This window comes from Poecilia formosa, unplaced genomic scaffold, assembly GCF_000485575.1.
Source record: "Poecilia formosa unplaced genomic scaffold, Poecilia_formosa-5.1.2 Scaffold407, whole genome shotgun sequence".
Lineage (NCBI taxonomy): Eukaryota > Metazoa > Chordata > Actinopteri > Cyprinodontiformes > Poeciliidae > Poecilia > Poecilia formosa.
Window position 1 is genome coordinate 277,132 of NW_006800346.1, and position 24,149 is coordinate 301,280.

At 40.6% G+C, this 24,149-nt stretch overlaps 1 protein-coding gene across 3 annotated transcripts in view; it reads right to left on the reverse strand.

Moving 5' to 3' along the window:
* Window positions 1–2,512: 2,512 nt before the first annotated feature.
* Window positions 2,513–24,149, reverse strand: part of LOC103154952 (serine/threonine-protein kinase N1-like) — a 42,074-nt gene continuing 20,437 nt past the window's right edge. For all 3 annotated transcript variants that reach the window (XM_007576442.2, XM_007576441.2, XM_007576439.2), the window contains exons 2-22: window positions 19,875–20,175; window positions 18,679–18,824; window positions 17,898–18,018; window positions 15,886–16,031; window positions 14,361–14,574; window positions 14,080–14,274; window positions 11,481–11,590; window positions 11,241–11,384; window positions 11,076–11,151; window positions 10,284–10,425; window positions 10,042–10,132; window positions 8,161–8,252; window positions 7,002–7,074; window positions 6,718–6,809; window positions 6,474–6,650; window positions 6,302–6,364; window positions 6,147–6,223; window positions 5,328–5,470; window positions 4,822–4,929; window positions 4,218–4,298; window positions 2,513–3,473 (exon numbers count right to left, since the gene is read on the reverse strand). In XM_007576442.2, the coding sequence (XP_007576504.1) occupies window positions 3,270–3,473; window positions 4,218–4,298; window positions 4,822–4,929; window positions 5,328–5,470; window positions 6,147–6,223; window positions 6,302–6,364; window positions 6,474–6,650; window positions 6,718–6,809; window positions 7,002–7,074; window positions 8,161–8,252; window positions 10,042–10,132; window positions 10,284–10,425; window positions 11,076–11,151; window positions 11,241–11,384; window positions 11,481–11,590; window positions 14,080–14,274; window positions 14,361–14,574; window positions 15,886–16,031; window positions 17,898–18,018; window positions 18,679–18,824; window positions 19,875–20,175 (2,796 nt within the window). In that variant the 3' untranslated portion in view covers window positions 2,513–3,269. The remainder of the gene's footprint in view (window positions 3,474–4,217; window positions 4,299–4,821; window positions 4,930–5,327; window positions 5,471–6,146; window positions 6,224–6,301; window positions 6,365–6,473; window positions 6,651–6,717; window positions 6,810–7,001; window positions 7,075–8,160; window positions 8,253–10,041; window positions 10,133–10,283; window positions 10,426–11,075; window positions 11,152–11,240; window positions 11,385–11,480; window positions 11,591–14,079; window positions 14,275–14,360; window positions 14,575–15,885; window positions 16,032–17,897; window positions 18,019–18,678; window positions 18,825–19,874; window positions 20,176–24,149) is intronic.

Consider the following 24,149-nt stretch of genomic DNA (forward strand, 5'->3'; position numbering starts at 1 on the left):
CCACCTTTGGGGGTGTTCCCCACTTTGGACTTTTTCCAGTCCATATTCGGCACAGATGTTCCTGTACACTATGCCCACCACTTGGTTATGTCGTTCCATGTACGCTTTCCCTGCCAGCATCTTGCACCCTGCTGTTATTGCTGGACTGTCTCAGAGGCCTCCTTGCACAACCTACACCTTGGGTCTTGTCTGGTGTGGTAGATCTGAGCCTCCATTGCTCTGGTGTTTAGGGCCTGTTCCTGGGCGGCCAGGATGAGGGCCTCTGTGCTGTCCTTGAGTCCAGCTTTCTCCAGCCATTGGTAGGTGTGTATATATATATATATATATAACACCACCACTGCATCATGTGACCTTCAGTTAAAGAACGATACCCAGTGAGCTTCCTGGGAAGGTTTTCCATGGATGGCTGTGGCTGTGAAAGGAAATCTTTATGCTCCAGAATACAGGTTCTTTTTTAAAGTACTGTTGTGGTAATGATAAAGATCATGATTTAAAAAAAGTTTTAACTAATTTTTTCTGGTAATTGATTGTATGGCTGTAACTGCATGGCACAGCATTCATAGCGCCACAAACACAAATATTGTTCTTGAAAAACGTTCCTGGCTTCGCCACTTACTTAAAAACTTGTAATTTTCATCACTAAGTTGCACATAGTAACTTCATTTAATCATATTATCAAATTTACTGACACTGTGAAACACTGGGAGAAATAGTAAAAATATATCCGTTCATACCGTCAGATTAGTTTTTTTTTTTAAACAATCAATAAGTGAAATGTGTCACAAAAACAATAAGAAACCTTTCCCGATAAATTATAAACAATAAGCATGCAAAGATAGTTTCATCACTTTCATGCCTGATTTGTGGAAAAAGGTTGGGAATGGTTTGGTCTTGTTCCTACACAACTGGAAACCAGCGCAACCTTAGAGACGACATCCTCATCCAACATCAGTGTCTGATCTCACAAATGCACTTTGGAAGAATGGCTATGACTCAATGGCTGTACTATGGCAGCTCATGTTCATATGTGTGTAAAGACACTCACACAAAATAATGCTTTTCTCAATATAATGAACACCAATGCAAAACCTGACATTTTAGCAACAATGAAATTTTAAGGAGATACAGAAAGACAGTTACTTGCTGCTCTATTTACTGCAATGTTTTAACAAATGTGCTTGAATACATTCAATAAATTTCACAACAGACACTAGCTGCCTTTCCATTACAAATGTGACTAAAACTTTCAAAATTTTATGTTAATGTAAAAGAAAAGAAAAAAAAACATTGCGATTGTGGTGTTTTCATTAAATAAGAAACGCAATTAAAATCCCGCGTGAATAAGCTTGTTCAAGCAATAAGTCATTAAAAAAACATGCCATTGACCTCCGTCTGCTTCCTGTTGTCGTCTGCTTCTTCGTGGTTTGCACCACTGCCAACATCCGGTTACTGATCGCATGACTCATGTCATGTGGTGTGAAAAAGTGTTTGCAATGCATAAACCAATATAGATACAGAGAATAAAGAAAACCAACAACAACAGGACTACCTCAGCCTAGCGGCAAAACGTTTTATGGAAAAACAGAATTTTTAAGATACTGCGTGTTTTCATTAAGTGGATGTATTTTCGAAATGTCAAAACGCCCAATTACATGGTCAATGGAAACACAGCGGAGCGAAAGGTTGATTTCCCCCCTCATCCTTTGCGAGTGCATTTGCCCAATTTGATTTCTAATAGCCGCAGGAATGTTCTCGGCCATGTTCTTTTCGGCAAACCATTAATGGGAACAGCTGGGTCCCTCCGCTGCGAGGACATGATTGCATTTTACCTTCTTGATAGATCTACAAAATCCATCTGGAAGATTTGGGAGTTCAGAAAACTGCTTACCGTGGTTAATTGTTTCTGATGTCAGTGGGACCAGACAAATATGTACATCTTGCGCAGGAGAATCTCGCGGAAGTATTCAAACTCCTTGAACTTCTTTCCATTTTGTTATAAAACAAACCTCAACTTTAACATATTTACTGGGATTTTGTGTTAAAGAGCAACACAAAATAGTGCAAAATAGCTCCTGCTAAATACAATGTCTTAAACTGGAAAAAAAAAACCAAACAAACAAAAACTACAATGTTCCTATGTGTTTATTTTATTCTAAATGTTAAAAAAGTTCAATTTAAATTTTTTATTTTAAGGTATAAACAAACGCTTCAAACGTTCAAGATGAGTTGAAAAGTGTTTTGGAGTCAAGTGAATTGTTTCCATATTACGGAAAACCAATAAAAACTGATGGGACCTAAAGAAAACATAATTTTCAGCCTTTTTTTATGTCCAACTAAGTTTTTTTTTTTTTGTTATCCAGAGTTGGAAAATTATTATTTTAAATTATTTACTGTTCCTGACCATATGAAAAATACACTGACTGGCTGGATGGATGGATGTCATCCAAAACTCAGCATGAGATGGTGAAAAGAAAAATCAACATAAGCAATAAATGACAAAAGTTATCACACAGTTGGTTTCACATCTTTACTGGACCATGGCTGCTACAAGTTATACCAGCAAACGACAAAGAAAGAAGAAACACAGACAGAGATAAAAATTTTATCACAAAAAAAAAAATAAAAAAATCTTCTGAAGAGTGATTATGCTTGAAAAAAAAAATCTGTAATGTACCGAAGAAAAGAAGAAATGAATGTGAAGGAGAATGAGTCAGCAGAGACACGCAGACAGCACCTCGTCCTTTAAAACGTCCACTTGTGGTGGTTTTCTTTGGCCATGAAAACCAAACACTTTCTCCTTCTACTCTGTCCTCTGGCGCCCACAAGTGGCGGTTTACAGGTAGTGCAGTGCCTGATTGAGGCAGGGGAGTTACGGTTCACATTGAAACGCACGGTGAACAGCGAGGATGGAGACGACAAGAGTGTGGGGCGAGTCCAGATTGAAGTGGAGGGGGAAAAAAACAGCTTCCTGTCTCCGTCAGAGGATTTTTTCCATCTCTTACATAATCTGGATAATCTCTTATCACAGCTTCCCTCCTCTCTGAAAGCAACCCGGAGGTTGTGTGTGTGTCCGTCCACATTCAGTTCAGCTGTCCTGTCGACCTCACACACTCACGTAAAGAAAGACAAAGGATCCATTCCTCGTTTCTCCATCGTGTTTGTCTGTATCCTGTGCAGCACAACAGTCGCCCTTCCCTCACCATTCCCCTTTCGGAGTCTGTGGCTGACCGCTGGGGCCGATGACCCCTCCACTCCGTGGCCCCGGGCCCCTAGCAGAGGTCGGAGACGTAATCGAAATCCTTGAAGTAGTCCTGCTCCTTCCGAGAAATGGCGCGGCGCTCACGGGGCGGCGTGAGCGCGGGGGCCTCGGCGGTGAACTCCGCGTCGAAGTTGCTGACGTCTTCCTTCCCCACAATGGTCGGGACGAAGGGAGGCGGGACTTTCCTCTGGAGAAGCGCGTCCCAGTCCATGCCCTGAGGGGGGTTGTTTTTAAATCGGTTAGTGAGGCGGTTAAGTTTGTGCTTTTCAACAGAGCGGCTGGTAGACTCAAAACAAATCTATCCGAAGTTCTCATCTCTGTTTAAAACAGTAAAGGGTCTAAAATATTTTTCTGGTGCTTCTTCTAGCAACTTCTTGGATTGAGAAATTTTACAGATGTTATTCCTTTATGGTTGTTAAAGTCACAGGAGTCCCGATATAACTTTTTTAAACTTGCGAATATCGCAGCTTTGAGCATTGGCAGATACCGATATTGACCGGATACAATATTATCACAAAACATACATACATTTATCACTTATTATGTAGTGTGGAACAAAAAAGGCTTAAGTGATTCTACTCTAACAGAAAACAATAGTCAATGACAATAGTTATTAAAACAACTGACCATTCTAATAGTTGCAGGACACAGGCACTGCTGGATAGAAATATTGGGCCGGAATCCTGGAGCGGACTGCTTTTATCGGAGATTTTAGTCGCAGGGCGATATAACCCGATACTCATTTTTCGGTTGATATCAAACAGATTATCGATATCAACATCAAATCGGGACACCCATAATTAAAGCCAGGTAAGCATCTTTTGCCATTTCATTATTCTGTTGCTTTATGTAATTCACATCGGTCTCGCAGTTAAAGGTACTAAAATGTCTGAAAGTGAAATCGTGACAGAAACATTCAACCGTGTTTATGAAAACCTTGAAGGAATGAGAGACTCACTCTGAAAAACGGTTGTTTCTTGACGTCCTCTGCGTCCTTCTCTCCGGAGCCCAGGCGCCTCTCAGGGTTTCTTCTCAACAGCTGGTGAGGGAAACCAAAGGAACTCTTAGAAAAAACACATCGATACAGAGAGCCTGGCAAAGGGATTCCTAGCCCTTCACCAGGCTGTGTGTGTGTGTGTGTGTGTATTCTCTGATATCCTTAATGTAAAAATGGAGAGAGTACAGTATGTGAACATCAGTCAGATTCAGGTCTGCACATTGAGAGAGATTCTTCCTTCTGAAAGACACTAGATTACATTTTGGTGTGTCAGAGTAAAGAACTCTACTCCACACTTTTCAGATTTTTATCTGTAAAACAAAATGTGGAAAATTATGCACAGTTTCACTTCCACTTTGTAACTACCTGCTACTTTGATTATACTTAGGTCTTTCACATAAGATTTGATTAAATAACATTGAAATTTGTGGTTGTACAGGATAAAGCACATAGAAAGGGTCATGGGTTTGAACACTTTTACTAGACACTGTCTCTAACATTTGACTTTTTATATATATATAAAAATAAGAATGTAAACAAGCAGGGGGAAGTGATTCAGTCTAACCCGTCTCATGATGCCGATGGCCTCGGTGGAGAGGAAGCGCGGGTAGCGCACCTCGTCGTTCACGATGCTGTCAAACACCTCCTCTTCATCGTCACCTGGAAACGGAGACTGAAACAGACCAGGATGGAAAAAAAATGAGATGTGGAAATCAGTTCTCTTCATTTACTCAGACTAGTGTCCAGACTTGTTCATCCATATTAATTGTGTGCATTAAACTATCTATTTATAGAGAGATATTTGTTAGTTTTGAAGTAGATTAACACTTTAGAATTTATCTAGAGAATTAATTTAAGAGAAGACAACTGAGTCAAACTTTCTCAGACTAAGCAAAAATGTGCTAAATAAAAAAAAAAAAATTAGCTCTGCTAATAGCGCTTTAGCAGATTAGCCACCACTATAAGTTTCAACACAAACTTGTGTCTTAGCCTTATGCTTAGCTTCCTCCCTGCTGCTCCCTACTCATCGTGGCCCTCCGTATCAGTGAAGAACATCCACTATGCGCTCACCTCGCCCACCAACATCTCGTAGACGAGTACGCCGAGCCCCCACCAGTCCACCGCTCTGGTGTAGGACGTGTCCGTTAGCACCTCGGGCGCCAGAAACTCTGGAGTACCACAGAAAGTACTGGTTCTGTCTCCGTAACCCATGCCTGGGGAAGGAAAAAACATGAAAGAGTTGTTAAAAGTGAAAAACTAGACATGAATAACAAAGTGCGACTAACAAAGAGGAGCATGCAACAGCAGCAGTGGAAGCTCATGGTCGACCCTGGAAGATGCTACTCATATTCTCTGTTTAAGCAGTGGTGGCTCAAAGGGGGGATAAGGGGGGGGGCATGCCCCCTTGAAAAATGCTTGTCACCCCCCAGAGAATCATAATCAGTTCATAGAAAAGCATTCAGTCATATTCTTCAATGAAGCATGAATGTAAAACTCAATAATTAAATAAATACATAAAAGTTAGTAATATATATGTATTTATAAATATACATTTATTTTGAAGTTTTTTACTGGGCTGGTCTGGCCAACAGTATGAACATTTTCTGAGCAGCAGCTGAGTACAAATTGACATGTGGAATTATTCCTGTTTTAGTTAAAGTCTGTTTCAAAAGTATTCACACCCCTGGGTTTTATTTTCCCTAATTTTGTCACCTAAAATTTGAAGGAAGCAAAAAATAAAGGTGAATGACTTCTGAAGGCAGTTGTTTACACAGTTTTTTTAAGTAAACATCAGAGTACAGGGGGCTACCAATCACTTTTCTTCTGCATTAAACTGGTGCCACTAGATTGTGTTTGTACCAAGGTGTATGATGGGTTTTAAGCACTAACCTTCTTTACAGAGCCCAAAGTCGGCTATTTTCACAAAACCCTCCACATCAAGGAGCAGATTATCCAGTTTCAGATCCCTGGGAAAGAAATGGAAGTGGAATTATATCTAGTGTTGACAAATGAGTTAAGTCATATTATCCCCCCCAAGTACTCACCGATATACAATCTTATGGTCGTGAAGGAACTGCAGACCCAGGACAACGCAGGCTGAGTAAAACCTGTTCATAAGATGCAAACAGGAAGAAATTCACCAAACCGACTGGAGCTAAAGCACAAACCAGCTCTGCTTAATTCAGCCGCTAAACCTGGCAAGGCGCCAGAACTCACACAGCCCGCGGCTCGGAGAAGACGTCGGCGTGGATGTGCATCATGAGGTCGCCTCCCGCCGTGTACTCCATGACGAAGCACACGTGCTCCGGCGTCTGGAAGCACGCAAACAGGTTGACCAGGAAGGGGTGGTGGGAGCTGTTGACGGTCTCGAAGATCCGCTTCTCACACATCAGACTGGAGGAGAGGAGAGGGAGAGGTGAACGGGGAGCGTGTGACGAGTAAGCGGTAAAGCACTGGTTACCTTTCCACCTCGTCCCTAGCAACGATGTCTCCTTTCTTCAGGGCTTTGATGGCGTACTGGCTGCCGGTTTTTTTGTACTCCGACAGCAACACCTGACAGGAGGAGAGGAAGAGAACTTTAACCAGCTGCAGATTTCCATGACTTTACTGCAAATAACAAAAATCTCACCGAGTGTTTCTGGTCTAGCTTCTAGTGCAACTATCTTACTACCCTTGAAATAAGAAAAAAACGTATTTTTTTCTTATTTCAGAAAAAAATAAGAAACTATGACTGTTCAGCAGTACCTTCCCAAAGTGGCCCCTGCCAAGAACTGCGATCAGCTTGAAGTCCTGCAGACACAGAGGCCCTCTGCTGGCTCTGAGGGAAACAACATCAAACAGATTTATGTCCTGTTTTCTAAAACCAGGGTTTCCTAATGCAGTGTTTCCCAACTCTGGTCCTCAAGGCACACTGTCCTACATGTTTTAGAGGTTTCCCTGATTCAATGTGCCTGATTCAGCTGATTGCAGTTCAACAAACGCCTGTTAATCAGTCATCGATTGAAACCAGCTGGGCTGAAGGAAGGAAATACCTAAAACATGCAGGGCAGTGAGCATTGAGGACCAGGGTTGGGGAACACATCAAAGATCTATCATTTGGCAAAGTACTGGATGACTGGATGACTGGATGGATGGATGGATGGATGGATGTATGGATGTATGGATGGATGGATGGATGGACGACTGGATGGATGGATGGATGGATGGACGACTGGATGGATGGACGGATGGATGGATGGATGGATGGATGGATGGATGGATGGATGGACGGACGACTGGATGGATGGATGGATGGATGGATGGATGGATGGATGGATGGAGAAATTCTTCAGTGAGCTGGATATGGACTAAAGTCTAGAAATAGGAAACTTTTCCAGACTCAGTTCTCATATTTAAATGTAGGACCGAACCGATCGCTAGAATAACTTTATTACAATTCAGTTCAAACATACTTTATTGATCTCAAATGGAAATTAAATGTTGGAAGTCATTCATTCAAATTATCTCATTAATCCAAAAATAAATGGCTTTGATGGAGGGGAAAGATGCTCTAAATGTAGCTATAAGTCTTAATCATGGGATTATTTAATACAATCCATTATTACTAAAAAAATCTGAAGCTGTTTTACTCCTAAAATCCTTATTTTGGAGTTCAGAGCAGCTAAGTGCTCCTCACTCCGGGGCAACATGTGCAATAATCCTCATTACTGATGACTCGGCCCTATTAACAGGTGTTGCAGCCTGACACAGGCTCACACTGAGCCAGTAGGCGGTTTCCTGATCTCACGCTGAGGCGGCCATATTGCAAAGTGTCATGTTCGGGAGTGTGTTTTGATCATGAGTGGGTGTGAGATGAGAAAGACACACTGGATAAGAGGGGAGGGTTCTCGTTGTGTGTCTGCACCTGCGCAAAGAGTTCTGGGACTGCGATCTGGTTGGCTGCTGCTGAGCGGGGACGTCAGGGGTGGGCGGGGCCTCGATGACGGCCGTCTGCTCCTGTCCGGACGGAGAAACACAGCGGGGTGAAAGTGAAAAGGAGGTAAAGATGAAACGCCAGATTGCTCCTGTCCTCCTCGCTCCTTCCCTCTTTCCTCCTGGTTAATTAGTTGTCTTAAAAAAAACATCAGCGTAATTAATCCTGTAGCGCTTCAGCCCCACTGAACGCACCATCTGTCGAAGGCCCTCAGACTCCGCTTGAGCCCCTCGCATTCGATCTCTCTGGCGCTCATTAGCAGAAGCCCGGCTGTGACGTGTCCAAGCATGTTGGACACACATTATGTACGCAGACACCTTGTAGGTTATTGTTTACATATGGAAATTTCGTGCACGCACACAACTCTGGAGAGCAAAAGGACGATTTTTTTTTTTTTACCTGCCTCAGTAGAGTAGTTGTATTGAAATGAAACCTGGAGATGTAGGTGTTATTAATTTAGTGCAGTGCGCCACAGGAAAGGGAAAATGACAGAAAAACATTGAAGAACAACTTCAAACCACACCTATTCTTTGTTTCTAACTCTGTCGGCTAGGCTACACATACTCATTGCCATAGCAACTAACTGACAACGTCACTAATGTGTCGGGATTCAACGCCAGAAAACACGCAAACATTTCTCACAAAGAACAAAACGTTCAGTCCATTAAGTTTTCAGGCTTGATGTTTTCATTTGATGCAACGATCAATAAGTGATTGCCTGAACATAAACATTCACATAGTAACTCTTTCTCACCTAAGTTTAAAATGTCCGATTGGATATTTTTGTTCATTTTCATTGTACGCAGTTCTTTAAATGTCCTGTGAGTAAATATATTTTTCCCATTTATCCATAACAACTGGAACTTTCAATATCCAGCATGTTATTTTCACAATTTACCGTCCATTAAAAGAGTGCCCCTCAGATTAATTTCACCAAAACTCACAGAATTCTGCAGCACGTCTACATGTTACATTTGTCAAAGTCAAGCTAGCATACCTGACCTACTCGCTGTTTTGTTTTAATTAAAACTTTTTCCCAACCTTGTTGTCTAGTTGCTGACAATTTGTAGCAAAGCATTGAGTCACTTTTGTTTTATACATCATACCTATATTTAAGATTTAGCACCTTGTGTTGATGACTTGGTAGCTAAACTAATGGCAGTCATCCTCAGCGTGCTGTTTTTTGCCCTCCAGGTCTCAACACATAAATATTAGATTAGATGGCTATTAGAGAGGCACACCTCAAAGTAGAGATGCACCAATATAAAAATTTGGACTGACAAGTCCGATGACAGATATTTACCGATATTGTACATATATCTTCCTACACTTTTGGACACACTGCCCACATTGCCTCTCAGTTTCAGTTAAACACCCCATAATCCTTTGTGAGCTAACTGTGCATACCTCCTGCAAACATATACCTTTTATACATTTAGTTATAAACAAGTTTCTGTCATGAATCTGGATGAAGAGTTGATTACTCATCTTGTAGAAACTGGAGATTTCTTTTTAAAACTTGCTTATTTCCTGGCAAGAACGTAGCTGTTAAACATGGTAGACAGATTTTCAGCAGGCTGGTGCCGTTCCAGAAAGTTTATGCTAGCCAGATTTCAAAATGATTTCTGAAGAGTCTTTTTGGGATCGTTGTTAATTTGGAGGACCTCGTTATATTTAGGGTTATACCGATAAATCTGTCCATATTTCCTTAGATTAGGGATATCGACAATCGGCCGATGCTTACATGCGAAACCAAGCTATAACCTCTGCCTGCTTTCTTTTTCACTGTAGCTGCTATTCGTCTCAACTTACCAGGGGCGCTGGGGCATCCACCACGTCTTTCCTCGTCTCTGCTTTCGGAGGAGAATCGCTGTCCAGATTCAACTTCTCCACTGAGATTTCTCTGCACAAAACACAAAAATGACGGTTACTGTCAGTAGTTTAAAGTCGTTCACAATTCATTCTTCACTGGCTAATCTGTGAACTACTTTGACTTTCCCTGAGAAACATTCTTCAGATTACCAGACCTAGCCTCAGGACAGTCATTTCCATACCCCGTGGTGTGTGCGATCGTGTTGCTGGAGAAGTTGGGTGTGTATGCGGGCGTGTTGCTCCCAGTGGGGATGGCGTTCCTCAGCAGGCGGACCCAGGTGGCGATGTCCACGTTCATCTGACGGGCACGCAGGAAGGCTTTGCCTGAAACGCAACGCACAGCGAGACACGTGTCAGAAACAGCCAAACGTCATCAGCGTACGGTGCGAGCCGCCTCTCGTGGATTTAAAGAGCCAACCCCACGAAGCTGCCGTGCTTCCTGGATCTGATTTTTCAGAAATGTTCATAATCCCTTTGAGAGAAAGAATAATAATAATAAAAGATTTTATAAGCAGCAGCTTTGCTCAATCCTTCTGGATTATAAAACCTTTAAATCAAGCATAAATCAGGTTATGCTCTCTGGCATTTTGCATGATCTACATCTAAGTTTCACCTAAAACCACTTTCAGACCCGATCTAAACTGTAGTCTACATTAGGTCTAATTCACAAATCAAGAGCTCTAAATTTACCATCTCAAACCTCACAAAATACGGATCATGGTTGGAAGAACAAGATCCTGGATCCACACTGTGGACCAGACAGTGAAAGTCTTTGCTCAGAATGGACAGAAGCGATTGACTTATTGAGGACAAGAACTCCTCTATCAGCTGGTGAAACCTAAAAAATGCAAGTCTGACAAGAATTAACTTCCTGTTTGCTGGAATTACTGGTATTTTTTTCCCAAGGTTCCTCTGTGGAACATTTAGCTTAAGAATGAGAATGTTGCCAGAGTCCAGTTTGGAAGTGAACCCACCATGCTGCTTGGAGAAGACCTTCTTCTGCCTCTGCAGTCGGCGACCTCGCTCTATGACCGGGTTGAAGAAGGTCACCTGAAAGCCAGACGTTTCCGTGTTACAGTCAGCTCAACCCTGCCATTGTTTCCCAGTATTTGGTCACGTGCTGCTGAGCGGAGCCCCACCTCGGCCAGCAGCAGCCCCTGTGGCTCCAGCTCCAGCTGGACCTGGTGCCTCTGGTTGTCCAGGAACTCCTCCAGCTTCAGGTACTTCAGGGCGCACAGCGAGCGATAATCTCTCCAGTACACAGCTATCTCCATCTCCCGGGACTAAAGCCAGGACATGACACGTTTTTTTTTTTTAGAAAAAAATAAAAAATCTCTTTATAATTACGCATTTCCAGCATGTCTCTAACAAAGTCTTACTCGCTCCAGTTCTACGGTGAAAGTGTGGTCCCAGGCCTGCTCCCCCACCGTTCTCCAGGGCGTCTGGCCCACCATGGTGTTCTCCAGCTTCAGCACTGCGCTCACCTCCGCTGCAAACCAAGCAGGGAAACAAAAACACTTAACAAGTTCTTCTAGAGTTTTCTTTAACCTACCAGGCATATTTTGCGCGTGCAGAAGATTAGTCCACATATTAATCTTTGTTTGATCGATCAAACATGTTTAAGTTGATTGAGTGTATTGCAACCTTTCAAGAAGGAAGGCCTCTTGTTCAGATTAAACCAACAACTAATGATTATTTTAGTAATCTAGTTATTCTATCAATTAATCGATTAAGCGGATAAAATAACTGGGACATTCTGCAGACTTTTCTTTAGATCACTTGAGCTTATTTTACACAGTATTAGAAATGTATATAAAAAATACAAATACACAAATAACTCCTTTTATAATGACAAAATAATTATTTTGCCAAAAATGCAACATATCATTCCTTCAGTGAACAACTTAATCATTTGTAGCAAAGGATGCATCTCTAACTAAAAAAATAAATATTTTAGCATCAACATGTGAACACCAACACAGTGTAGGGCTGATCTGTTGATGACTTATTTCATAACTAGACAGCAAAAGGTGCCCAATAGGATTTCTTTTTTTTTTTTTACAGAATTTGAACTAGATGAAGCTAAAACTGCCAGAGTTCTGGCTAGAACACATTTACAGACAAAGGTTATTTTTTTAACCTTATATATGAAATGAATGTATTCTTTGTACAGTTTTGGCTTAATTAATTGCTGCTCTGAGTGTGTTGCTCTGTCACCTAATGAATGGTCTTTTTTGAGACTGTATACTCCAGTTAACAATTAATCGATTGCTAAATTAGTTGACGATTATTTGAATAATCGATTCATTGGGATTAATCCGATTAATCGCTTCAGTCCTAATTCAGACTTTGGTTGTTTGTGAAGATTTTTGTCTCTTCAGGGTTTTTTTTTCTCAGCTGTTCTTGTTTCGTCCCTGCCATACAAGTGTCTCAGTTGCAATGCTTTTTATTGCTTTCCCCGAGAAAAATGTTTTAAAAAAGCCTTATTTATTGCAGCAGGATGAACTCGCACATTAAAAATGAGAAAAATAAAACTTCTAAGTTACTTCAATGGGGTGGAAAAGCCCATGTTAACAAATAACTGGTTCTAATAAATCATTTGGTGAACAAGTTATTCTTTTTTGTTAAAAAAAAAAATTATGTTTTTAAACACGTCAAGTATAAATGCTACGTTTTTTAAAGCAGTTTAGAGTTTCTAGGATCTTCTATTTAGTGATTGTTTTGTTTATGGGGAACAAGTATGATGTGACAAAGTGGCCTTTTTGTTTTAGCCATTAGTGCTAGTAGGACCAAGGACCCATATTTGTTTTACCACCATGTTCAGTGAGCAGGATATGTAAGGGAGTGATTAATAATAATAGAGCCGTTCTCTCTTCTACCATCACAAACACACAGAGTTTTCTAAACTCTGGAGCTTTAACAGGAACTGCTTGCTTTGAGTCTAGATTTAGGTTTTTACAACAAACATTCCCGGGAAAGCAAATCGGGCCTCTTCTTTTCCCAAAACTCTGAGAATGTTTTGAAATGTAGAAAAATTTAAATATAAATCAGAAAACTGTGAACTTACAACGGACCATCATTACCTATTTCAAAATAATAAAAGAAAAAAAAACAAGAACATACGACCAAATCAAGACAGAAATTAAAATGATCAAACTTCTTCCAGGCTGAGCTGAAAACAGATTTTGTGATTTCACCAAGAGAAGAAATCACGCTGCCCTGTCGGCAACAGTAGAGGTGCCAGAAGCTTTGATGTCTGTAATTCCCACTAAAAACCTGGAACAATAAAGCTCAGTTTGTCTGAAGGCTTTTTACACGTATTCACCAGGGACAAGGGAGTAATTATTTCACACGGCGCCAATTTGTCAAGTTTCCTTACAAAGAACGGAGCGCTCTGTAATTTTCATTGCAGGCACACCTCAACTGTGAGAGACACAATCTGAAAGCAAAGTCTAGAAATCATGTTGCATGATTTTAAAAATAATTAACTTGCATTTTATCACATGAAATAAATATTTAGCACAGTAGAAAAGCAAAACTTTATAACTGGGTACAGAAACCTTTGTTTACAGTCACATGATGTTTCCTGTAGTTCTGGACTAGGTTTTGGTTGGTCCACTACTCCATACATCACCAGACCTTTCAAGGTTTTGGAGCGGTTGCTAGGCAACACAGAGTTTCAGCTCTCTTAAAAAGGTTTTCTATTTGATTCATGTCCGTCACACGGATGAGGTGTGACTGTGTTGAAAATGACGGTACTCATTAATCTTTGTAAGCAGGAGAACTTTAAAAAATTTGATCAAATACTTATTTTCTCCACTCTAACTCTGTTTGTTTACATTAATTGCACTTTTCAAAGTTGAAACTAAAGTTATTTTCATTTGTTGGGTAGCAAATACAGTTCCTGCTATGCCTTCCTGGTGTAGCTGGCATTAACGAAGAGCGGTTTGAAAAGCTGGGCTTTAACAGGACCCTTACAGGAGAGCTCGTCGTTCTTGCCGGGCAGCTTGAGGCTCATGCTGCTGGTGCTGCGGCTGTAGAGGCCGATCAGCTTAAACGAGGAGCGCCCGTCCGTCTGGGAGAAAGACGGAAGAGCCACCTGGCTCCCTCGGCTCCGTCCCGGAACGACGTCCAGCAGCCCCACGCAGCCGAGGAGGCGTACCTGCAGAGTGCCTGGAGAGAGACCAGGGGTGTCTGATAAACACGTCTTCTTGCAGGAACACGAGGAACGAAGCGAGGCGTCCCGTCGGCGCCTGTACCTGTGAGTGGCGACGGCTTGCTCAGCGTGCTGTACTGGTTGTGCACATACGGGGTGCTCTGCTGGGAGCTGAACGCCGAGGACGAGGCCAGCACCAGCTCCTCCTTGATGAGGCAGGCCTTGGGATGATCCTCCGGGAGCTCCTGGAGCCTCTGCTCCAGGGAGCAGCGCAGCAGGTCCAGACGCTGGGACGACTCACTCAGACCGCACTGGGCCTGCAGAGCGGCAGAGGAAACGGGAAATGACCTCAATGTTCGAGTTTGAGCTTTGAGAGCCGGTGCTAATAAACGCAACTCTGATCCCAGCCTGTGGTGAGGATGACAAGTTTAAAGAAACTGAAACGGGCAAAAACGAAAGGCTGACTGCCTTGGTCAAATGTGAAAAATAAACTTCAATAAACCTGCTTTCAAATGGTTCAGAAAGTGCAATTATTATTACATTTAATAGACAGATCTATTAAATGTAAATATAATGTACATAAATATGTAAAATAAATGTAAAAGAAATAATAAAGCATGACGTCGCTCAGAGTGCAAAGCATAGAATTAGACTGAACAGATCTGCTCTAATGGATCGGGCATATTGCCACTTATATTCAATCTTTTTCAATATCGGGGCTGATACAGATATAAATAAAGGATCGGTGCATCATTAGATGAAATCACAAACTACGAGGTGTTTTACAGCAGCTTCATGTGACGGAGCAACACAAAGTGGCAACTAATTTTGAGAGGAGGGAAACGATATCTAGTTGTTAACAGTCCTGTCAGAATAACAAATTTTGCTGGACAATAAATTGTTCCAGAAGTTACTGCGATAAACGATGATATTGTGTCTAGATCATTCTTAAGTAATTTAACGGCAATGGTAGAAGTAGTAACGCAAGAACGCATTCTAAAAGACCAGTACACTTTACATTTTAATGAACATTTGGAACTGGAAGACATTTTAAATATCCAAAATAAATGAACAAAACAACAAATAAAATGAATTTTGAAGTCTTTGTAAACAAAATTGTCCTTCAAATAAAGTCTAGTTCAGACCAAAGCATCAGACTGAAGGCTTTTATTATCCAGTCTTTGGTAGAAAGACAAAAAAAAGAAATAAACGATAAATCATGCCAATAGCAATTATTGAGTTTGTTTTAATTTATCACACAATTAATTGATTTATTGGTTATTATGACAGATCTATTCAATGTTTTTATTGACTAGGCAATGAATTTATTTTCTATTGGCAGTTCTTCTTACTGCACTGATTGAACAAATTAAAGTTTCTGTTTTTACACGTTTGACCAAGCTTGAGAAGGTATTTGTGTTTTTAAGAGTGCTGTACTGGTGCAGAGTTATCAAATGAATTTGTAATCCAGTACATTTTAAGAAATGTTTGAAGTCAATTCAAGTCAAGTTTTTCTGTATCAGATCGGTATCGGTCGATACTAAACCTCAGATATTTGTATCGGTATCGGATGTGAAAAAAAATTATTTTTTGTTTGACTTGGCGCTCTGTGGTTGTTGTTGTCTCACCTCAGCGATGGCCTTCTTGTCCTGGACCTTCCCTGCCCCCAGCAGCCGCAGCATGTTCTTGGCTCCCTCAGCCATGGCGTGCTCCACGCGATAGTGGTGCCAGAGCTCCTCGACGCGCAGCTCCACCCCGCACAGGTCCGGGTTGCCTGGGAGACATGGATCAGGGGTCAGGGGTCAGGAACGCATGTGGTCGACATCACACATGGATACATGCGGTGGGGATTCACAAAAAGAAACCAAGCCGCAGAAATGTGCAACTGCGCTGTTGGCATTTTTCTAAACATTGAAGGCTGGCATAAGCAACGCTAAATAATCATTGTGTTTGTTTCAAAATAGTATGATTGGTGCGTCTCTAATAGATCCTTGAGTTGAATGCTTCTCTGTTTTTTTATATTTCTTCATTTTTGTTACATATTCAAGTTTTCCAATGTGACTTCCTCTTCGATCCACCAACAAGCTTCCTTTCCCTCACCGCTCCTATTTTGCTTAGAGCTGCTCTGATTTTGAAACATCAACATACCAGATTACTTATAAGTCAGCCAGCTGTAACAACGTGCACACACAGGTAGGGGGAGCTGTTTGTAAAGTTACACAGTCAAAAATTAGCAGAAATAATTTGGGTTATTTAGCCTGTCATAAAAGAAAAAGAATAGGGTGTTGATATTTTCACCATGTTATTTGTTTACTTGTAAATGCCAGTTTCAAACTGAATGTTTATTTAGTACCGTAATCAAAATAAACTAAATATTTAGCTCCAAGTAAAGTATTGAGTTAGCAAGTTAAATAAGTCAAGTATTTACTTTAGTAACTAAATATTTGACTTCAAACTAAATAAACAGTACTGTAAATATTTTGTTTACCAATATTTAGTCAAAAAATTTGCAGCAATTTAGTTAGCAAGCTAAATATTTACCTCTAAACTAAATATTTAGTTTGAGTTAAACATTTAGTTGGAAGATAAATTTAGTGGAAATATTTAGCTATTTAGCTAGGCTATTTAGGAACACAATATTTAGCTCAAAAACTAATTACGTACTTAGCTAACTAAATAATTAGTTAGGAAATATTGTGATCCAAACTAAACATTTATTTGCTCAGAGCAAAATATTTAGTTACGAACAAAATATTTAGTTTGCTAACTAAATATGTTGCATGGAGCTAGACATTTATTCTGTAAAATATTTTACTTACAACCTAAATATTTAACATGGAACTATATATTTAGTTTGTTAATTAAATGCTTTGTTCGAAACTGACATTTTTTTCCTCTTTTGACGGGCAAAGTAACCTAAATTATTGCTGTTAATTGTAAATTATAACGTCACAAACTGCACCCCGTACACAGACTCACCCGCATCCTTTGAAAACTAAAGAAACCTACTTTGGAAATGCAGATCTCAAAGCCAGAATGTTCAAAAACGATTTGAGTCAGATCTGTTGTTCTGTGTAAATTAAAGTGTAAGATGGCATATGTTTTCACCAATGCATGTTCAAACATTGATTCCTTTAAGGAACTTTAAGGAGTTAAATGGATAAAAACCCAAATATCCACTCAAGAAGCCTTTGAATGCACCTCCTCCTCTCCTCCTTCCCTGCAGCCCTTTCTGCTGCCATCTGGGAGACAGACTCCCTTCCTGGCCCCCTGCACCTGCCCTGCCTCCTCTCTCCAGCCACAGCTAAATGAGGCATGGCTTTTAGTTGTTGGCCAACATCAAGGGGATGGAGGAACATCAATAAGGCTCTAACCTAAGAAGGCCGTAATGGACAATGTGAATACACACACACACATATATATATATATATATATATCGATAGATAAATGTGTGTGTGTTCGTTCTTCACTGGACGACTACTATACACTGTGAAGATCTGAAACAAGAACTGATCGATTACCACTCGCGTCATTAAATATGCAGCTCTTCCGAGTCCAAAGGGTGACAGGTGGGATGAAAGAGAGGATGAAGCTTAAAAGAGAATTAAAAAAAACAGAAGAAGAAAACAAAAGCGGGTACTTTGGTTGTCATCGGACTGCTCGGTGGCCTGCATGGCCTTTCGGATCTGCATCCGGATGATGTCGATTTTGGTTTTGCTGTCCTGCAGCATCTGCTGAGCCGTCTGGAGGAGCTTCTTGTCCTGCAAAACACACCAGCAGAGGCTAAGTGTCGGAATCGGCAGCTGGATTGGGATTTTTGGTGCTGTGGAAAGAAATATCTCTTCTTTTTGCCACACATCAAACGAAATTTTATATCACACAAAAATAGCATAAATCCAGTTTCCAGAAGTTTTTTTTTATCCTTTCAAAAAGTTTCAGCTCAGGTCAATATGATGTGAAAAAGTAATTGCTCCCCTCAATCAACCAATAACTTCCAATAAGTGTTTTTATGACTACAGAGGAATTTTGACCCACTCTGCATTGCAGAATTTCTGTGATTCATCTAAACATTTCTGAAAATGAACGGCCTCCCCATCTCAATACAATTTAAAATATTATGTATTTTCCAGGAGTATAGTGTCATTTTATAGCACAATCAAGTAACTATATGCTGCCTTTGGTTTTTATAAAAATCCTGTAGATTTCTATATGTCAATTTGACTTTGTAATTCAATGCCTTGAAATCAGGATTTTGTCTATTTTAAAACTCCTGGTCTTTCTAAAACTCTTCTGCCCTGGCAGAAAAAAAAAAAAAAAAAACCCACTTTTGGCAAAAAATAACTGAGGCCATTATTTTAGGAATGGCACATTATGTAAGGGGGAAAAGAAATGCAGATGTGAAAAATGAACAGAGAGTATACCTTGGTACCCCCACTTGAGTATATTGGGATCATGTTCTCTGCTCCCTGCTTGACCTTCAGCTCGATGTTTAGCTGTCTCTCCAAAGCTGCGATCCGGTGCTGATTGGCCGATGTCCGACTGACTGAGCCCGGAGACTTAGTGGTATCTGCAGACACATGAAAGGAGGTCGGATTACTTCTGTGTTCACTTCATCAACATGTGGTAAAGGCCGCATCTTAGTGTGTATGGTTTTCCTGGAGACGGTGCAAACGTTCACAATGTCTCCAGAAATTGGGGTAAATTATCTACTAAAAGATGGGAGAGAAATCTGAAAAAAGTTATTTGTTGTAATTTTTAAAGTATCAAAAACCTGGGATTCTAAAAGTGTGCGTATATACTTTTGAGAGCCGTTGTTGCTCAGTAGAGATATCATACAGAGGCAATAATCACCTTCTGGACTAACCTATTTGGGTATAAATAAAATTATATTTTAAAAATTATATTTTACTTCCTTTAAACCCTCCTGAACTAGAAAATAAAATACATCTCATCTGTCAGTGATCCACTGACAGATGAGAGTCAAGTTGGTCCACTGAACAAGTTTGCCATTACCTGTATGCATCATGTGTAGTGGGATATGTTGCCCTTAGTTGCCGTTGAGTGCTGGGACAATACATTACCTGCTTTCTGCTACAAAAAATATATAACTGTGTGGTTAATCTGATTAAATTTGTTAAATGATCACAATAAATACAGCTAAAGTTGTACTTTTAGTAAATACAGAAATGAATTAAGGCTTGGAGTAGCGCTGAAAGACCCTCGCACTTTGTAACCGAGGTCGTGCCGCTTTGCCACCTTCTTCCAATAACCTGCCATGCAATTCCGCACATCACCAGCAGGCTTCCAACTCAGAAGTAGGAATTTCCAAGCTCAGAACACAAAGATGACTCACCAATAGCTCATAGTGATTGGGAGGGATTAATCAGTGTACCAAATTTCAAATATTAGACGCATAGGTCTGTCTGAGCTTAGGGGGCGCTGTTGAGCCATTTGGCCACGCCTAAATTTTGGTGAGTTTTTGAGTATTTTTAGACCCTCTTAAAAGGCAAAGTAAAGAAATGTTTTTGAAAGTCAAACAGAACTTCGCAGCACTTTTGCTGCCCAGGTCTGATGATGAAACGGTTCACGGACGTTGCGTCGCCTTCCTGTTGTTTACCTTGGTTGTCATCCGGACCCTTGACAACAATGTGTGCGTCCAGCTCCTGCAGCTGAGCCTGGAGCGTCTCCAGTTTGCGCTTGGAGCTGCGGAGCTGCGAGTCCACCTGCTGGCCCTTCCTTTTGTCCGTGATGGCCCTGCGCAGATTCTCCGCGCCCTCCTTGATCTTCAGCTCCTTGCGGATCTCCCTGCGGATCCTCTCGCGGTGCTCGTCCAGCCGCTGCTGCACGCTGGAGTCCGAGAAGTCCGAGTTCTGGTCCAGGCCGAGCTGCTGGAGCACCGGCAGGCCATTCGGGTCGGTCTAGAGAAGGAGAAAACAAACGCAGTGAGATGCAGAGGTCGAAGCATTTCGTTCAACCAACACTCGGTAATATGGCGGTTATTCTATTTGAGACACAAAGGGACCAAATAAGCTCAAGAGAGAGCATCTGATGGAGTGAGGATGAGTCAGAAAGAATGCTAACCAACCATTCTGACAAACTGAAACAAAGAAGAAAGGAAGGGGAAACAGATACTGAGTGAACTGTCATCCTGTGAAACCTACAAAGCTGACACCTTAAGGCAGAATCAAAGCTGAGGTTCCATTTAAGAGCATAAAGAGCTGAGTGCTCACATCAGCAGCCCAAACAAGATTAGAGCGGATTAGAACAGAGTCAATTAAGATCCCTGTCTGCTTCTGCTCGCGTTGCATGGGAAACAAAAATGTTTAAATATCATAAAAAGTGAGCATAAAGCTTTCAGGATCAAACTTGCCAGGTTGTTTTTATGCTTCATCTTATTTTTGCTGTTCTTTTGTTAAAATCTACAACCAGGCAGTAACTATCTATCCACACAACATGGAATCCAAGAAACTACTTGTGTCAGAATAAGAGTGCAACACTTAGCAAGTCTCACCAGATGAAGACGTGCCTGCAGTAGTGCTTTGAAAGGCAAATTTAACTGAGGTTATTAATACACTCCTTGTGAACAACCGCTGTATTTCATTTTATTTGGTTGTGACTTTGTCTCATTTGAGGTTCATCAAATTTTCTTGTGTTCTGGGCATCGTCAGAAAGAAGGAATCAGAAGTTATTCATGAAAAATAACTCCTGAATTTCTTAACTTCACAAAATAGTTATTTAATATTTACTTATTCCACAAGTAAGAAACTGAAAATAGGGTTTCTGCAGGTTTCACCAATTCAAATTTGAGACCTTTTTAGATATTTTAAAGACCAGCATGAATGAAATTTCAAACCTATGTCGCCACAGATATGTACAAACTTCTTCTGGCCAACAGGCGATAAATCTGCACTTACCAAGGTAGACACACAAAAGCTAGCTTGCTACTTATCTGGCTAGCTAGCTAACCATAGTAATGTCTGCTAGCCAGATAGCCTAGCTAGCATGGGTGTGTTTACACAGATATAAATACATTAATGTCTACGTATGTTAGCAGCTAGTTAGCAGTAACCCCAACTGTCTCGAGTTACAGAAGGCAATGAAGATGTCTGAGTGTGACTTAAACTTTTGCCTGACAGAAAAGTTTTACAAAAAAACATTACACAAGATTAAAATATCCAGTCAAGACCAAATTTGAAACCTTTGATTAACCCATTATAGACCAGCCTACTTTATAAATTTTTTTTAAAATGAAATTTAAGACATTTTAAGGCCTTAAATCTAGATGCATGAATTCAGGACTTTTTAGGGACACCCTGGAATAGTGCTGAAAGTCTCAAGAGAACCCCCTTCTGAAAATAAAATAAAACTGATTTACTCCCTTGAGCAGTAATAAACAGAAAAAGGGTAGATATATGCTGTGTTTATTAATGTAACCTTGTTTTCAAATAAATTAACTTTTAAGAAAACTGTCATGTATATAACTGTGAGTTATGCAATGACTGCTATGTACTAAAAAATATGCAAATGGCCCAAACACATTCTTTGTGTGTATGAGTAATCCAACTGAGTCAGCATTTTGCCAATTAAACTGTCTATATGTTGGACGGCTGTCAAGATTTTGAAACCTGAAAAATGCTCCATCATGTCATTTCAACGTTTCCTTCTTTTGATTTTTTTTTAAACGTCAGTGCTGCACACTGCAGATCAGCCGTCATCCTCTACATTATGCCATAAAGAGCAGAACAGCGAAACTTATAAAGTCAATATTCTACAAAATACTATGTTTACTTGGAAACTACTTAAGTTTTCAAGTACTTAAGAATTCAACATGTGTAACTCTACATTTTAAAGTATGTGAACTTCAGTTATCAATGTTATTTTTTACAGCAGACGGAATAATTATTATTTTTGTGTCTTAGAAAAAAGTATTAAAATGCCCAAAGGATGGCCCGTGTGAACTTGGTGTCCATCAGAATGATTTGACCCACAACCACAATTCCAGACTGGTGACAAACTTCATTCACCACCACAGGTGCTTGATTTAAATATTTTGAGGTGAGATTTTCACTGACCTTCCTAAAATAAGAACAGAAAATGTTACCTGCAACACAGCACACTTGTCTTTTATCTGAACTTCAATGTAGACTGAAGCATCAACTTTTATGTTTCAGATCTAATGTGACTTACAGATTTATGTTCTGCAAAAATTAAACAGCTTTATTAACAGCAACTTATTTTTGACCCAGCTCTCCTCAACTTGTCCATTTTGGCCTGCATGGCATAAAGACACGGCTGCTAAAGATAATTCCAAATAGCTTTGCTTAAAGGGGAAGTATTATGTCTTTTCCAGGCCCATAGTGGCATTTTATAGCATAATCCAGTAACTATGTTACAGTCAGTTGTTACAAAAATGTGTCAAATATGACTTTATTACCCTTGAAATTGGGCCTCTATCTCTTTAAAAACCACTGCTCCTTTGGAACTCGGCCTCCATCGTCACGACATGGCTCCTCTATTAACCCTTTAGCGACATTTTTATGTTACACTGAAGAGAAGCGAGTTAAAGAGCTCAGCAGACGTGCAGCTCCACCAGGTGTTTGCTAATTGCTGCTGGCTAGTCTGAAGGAGCTGATTGGATGAGTCTTGAGAGAGGGCTTCTCCGTGAGGTGAAAGCTTGGAAACTGCAGCTCAGAGGAGGAGCTGCGCCTCAAAGGCGGAGCTAGGTCCACCCAGGCGTTTTGGACAGGATTTCTCAGACATGCATGAAAGGATCAAGACAACATTCCAAGTATGTTTTTGATGAGGGAATAACATTATAACATGATGTAAAGCTTAAAAAAAAAAACACCTTTAATTGTATTTTTATTTAAATGCCATGATACTGGGAAAAGTGTGATATTATTATTCAAGGTTATCATGCAGTGAGAATCTCACACCACTCCATTCTGAGTAATAAACTGCATATTTTTCTTTCAAAAAAAAAAAAAAAAACCTGTTAGATTGACATTCATCCATCCACACCGGCCTCATCGGATCCATCTCAATCACATATTCAGTCAGTGTCCCACCGTCCCCTCCTCTCTGCTACAGAGTAATGACAAGGGACTCAGAGTCTTTGACCGTGCAGCCAGCCCTCCAAGCTCAGGGGATCTGATTACAGCTCCTCTGGCTCTCTGTGACCAGCCAGCTACGCGCCGGCCGCGGCCACAGCTCTCTGCTCATTAAAGCTGTAATCCATCTGCTTGCACAACGCACTACAGCAGCCGGGCACAGCAGCCCGAGCAGCACAGCACCAACCACAAAGTGCTTACAGGATTTTAGACTGCAGCTTTAATGCACAACTCAAAGACACCCAACTAAGTATGTTTGACATACCGGCAACAGAGAGGGATTATCAGGAGGGACATCACTGTAGAAATGTGTTGTCTTCCAATAGAGCAGTCGGAGAAAAACAGTAAATTTAAATGGAGATGCGCCAAGATGTTTAGGATTTATCAGACCTACCTGGTGACTGGAGGATAGAAGGTCAAAAATCCAATAATTTTCACTTACTAATGAATGCAGGTAGGCAAAATGAATGCAAACCCGATCTCACCAATTAGAACACTCTTCAGAGTGGGGGTTGCTGCAGAATGATGAAGAGTTAAATTTAGCTAAGTTGAGAACAAGTAAATGAAATGAAATCATAAGCAACACTGAGACGCAACAAGTTTTTTTTTTTACGACATGTAATTTGCTCTGCAAAACAGAGAGAGAGAGCAAGACTTCCAACTAGGCCGGTCATAACAAATTTGGCTGGACGATAAATTGTCCCAGAAGTTATTGCAATAAACAATGATGTTGTTTTGAGACCATTTTCAAGTAATGTAATGTTAATGGCATAGTAATGCAA